Source organism: Montipora capricornis, chromosome 7 (genome assembly GCF_036669925.1).
Source record: "Montipora capricornis isolate CH-2021 chromosome 7, ASM3666992v2, whole genome shotgun sequence".
Classification (NCBI taxonomy): Eukaryota; Metazoa; Cnidaria; class Anthozoa; order Scleractinia; family Acroporidae; genus Montipora; species Montipora capricornis.
Genome location: NC_090889.1, coordinates 30,513,908 through 30,516,407, shown reverse-complemented (window position 1 = coordinate 30,516,407; position 2,500 = coordinate 30,513,908). Strand labels below are relative to the sequence as shown.

Here is a 2,500-nt window from a genome sequence, read left to right as displayed (position 1 = left end):
GAGATAAGTGTAAACTTGGTCCCCTTCAGCACAAGGGTTCTGGAACCCAGTTTCACAGTTAGCATTAGTGGGTGTAACATAAGTTGCACCATCATCTTGTCCACACTTTGGCCTCTCAAGGTCCATATACAAGGCATCTGATGTGGACCCATGATCTGTACCATCTTCATGAAGGTTGACTTCACTCGGTTTTTGAGGAAAACCAGGTCTTTGGCATAGTTTTCCTGTGGAATATGGGTTTGGTCTTGTACTTCCAGTTGCACCTCTGACGTTTGGATTTGGAATTACTATGGGACATTTAGATGTTGAATTACATGTAAGTGGCCTAATGTCACTGGACTTTGGATTTGGTGATGTTGACTGCTCGGGACCGACTCTTTTTACACCAGGTCCTGTAGTGCTGGATGGTTTTTCCTGGCCTTGATTCAAACTCTGATACATTGGGGACCCAGGAATCCCCTTTTCCAAACTCTGATACAGAGGGGATCCAGGTGCCTGCTCTTCCAGGGTTTGGTACAGAGCACAATAACTGTCATAATTACTGTCAGGGTTGCTATAGACTGCTACACAGTTGCTTTGCCCTAGCAGGGAAAGACAAAACATGAACCTGTTAGTCATACTGTACCTCACACTACACATCCATGTTGCTATAGTGAGGAGATGGGAGCTGAAGTCAAAGGTTTCTGATCTTGGTATTTTTGATTAGTAATTTTAAAGTGTTCCTTTGTCTTGGTTTTGTGGAAAAAGGCTGTAGCTAATGCTGTAGCTAATGCATCATCTAATCTCTCTCTAACAAGTCTTTCTTACAAGTCTCTACATACATGTACACCTGTATGTGTATGCACATGAATATGAATATTTCAAGTATGCATGTGCCTCATGCGTATTATATGACTATATGAAAGTACAATAATTGTGTTACCGTATGTATAATATTACGGGAATTGATTTGTAAGAATACCCTATAATAATTTGCAGTATTCCTACAGTAGGAAGATACTGTAGTCAAACCCTTCTGCTCGGCTACACTGTATGTAAGCTTCTATATTACATGTATTATTAAATAATTGTTATTGGCTGAATGCAAAAAATGGCTGCCAACAAATTACTTATTCTTTTGTAAACATGTTAATTAACCAAACTAGCCATCGTTGTTAACACGTGTAAAATTGAAAGAATTTGGGCTGTAAAACGACGCTAGTTTGGCTAATTAATGCAATTTAAGACAAAAGAAACATTGTTGGTGGTCATTTTGGAATTTGGTCAATAAACAAGGGTTTTAATTAGTCATCATCATCATCCACCAGTGATCCACCTAGCACTTTCTACCACCATCATCCCACTCAATTGAGTGGTTGAAACCCAAATTCAACAAATAAGTTGATCATGTTAGTTTAGCATTACACTGTCTTACTTTTACCATTATGTCAGTTGTGTTTTCTATAAAAATAATTACCGGTATATATATGTCAGTTTGAATTTATATGCTTGTAACTAACAGTTTAATCTACAAAGAATCATTGTATTGATAAATTGATAAATTGATAAATTGTCTTGTAAAAATTTTAATGTTGCACTCACTATGGCTGATGATGATGTGTTTGATGCTACTTTTTAGGCCAGGAAACAAAACTTACACTCGAAGTAACAGCGAGTCCATAGTTGCACTTGCAAGCTCTTTGCCAGACAAAAACAATTATTTTTATCCATCTCTCTCCGGGACTTATTATTTTGAAAACATATCTTTCCATTTGTTGTGGTTGTTCCAGTACACCTTGACGCCGAAAGCTGGCTACTGCTCACACCGTGGGAAAGGAATTTCATCAAAATGTTTAACTGAAGTGGGTGGGGCAGTCACTCAATAATTCGGGACCAATCCACAGATCGGTGGTTTCCATAGTATTGACAGCCGACGAAAAGCGTTAGCTACTTCACTGATCACAAGAGCACCAACAAGTAAATTAAGCAAAAGCCATTGAGAGATATTTCTAGGGTCCTTGTAGCTTTTAAAGACTGTCTATTGTAAAGAGATTTTTTTTATCAGCTAGAAGAATTTGATGTGTTCGGATATCTTAGCTGAAAATTGAAGTGTCCGAAAATTTTAGGGAATGATATCTTCATTCCAGGAATTGCTAGCTGGACGTTAAGTTCTAAAAACTTCCCAACATACAATTAGCTCATCAGAACCTGCTAGGTGACCTTTTTAAATGCCAAAATTTGTAAAAATATCCTTTCCGAAAACGTAAGGGACTACTTTTCCCTTGCTGCAAATCTTTTAGGTGCTGTTTTAGTAAAGCTGTTTGGCAATGTAGAACCTAAATTCTTACGACAGTTTGACTCTCCCGAACACACATTTTACCGAAAATTATCGTTGGGTGTCCCTGTGATCAGAGAAGTCGGCTACTAGTCTTCTCCCCCTAAACTGAAGTGGTTAAAGACAGCTGATAATAAATCTTTCAAACCTAAAATTAAAACCCATTTTGACAATGACAATAGCTGG

General features: G+C 37.9%; 1 protein-coding gene across 1 annotated transcript in view; it reads right to left on the bottom strand.

The window, feature by feature from the left end:
• Positions 1 to 2,500, bottom strand: part of LOC138056864 (mucin-5AC-like) — a 38,987-nt gene that overhangs the window by 2,875 nt on the left and 33,612 nt on the right. Inside the window, exon 8 of the mRNA XM_068902787.1 lies at positions 1 to 581. This exon is cut by the window's left edge and continues 2,875 nt beyond it. Within this exon, the coding sequence (XP_068758888.1) occupies positions 1 to 581 (581 nt within the window). The remainder of the gene's footprint in view (positions 582 to 2,500) is intronic.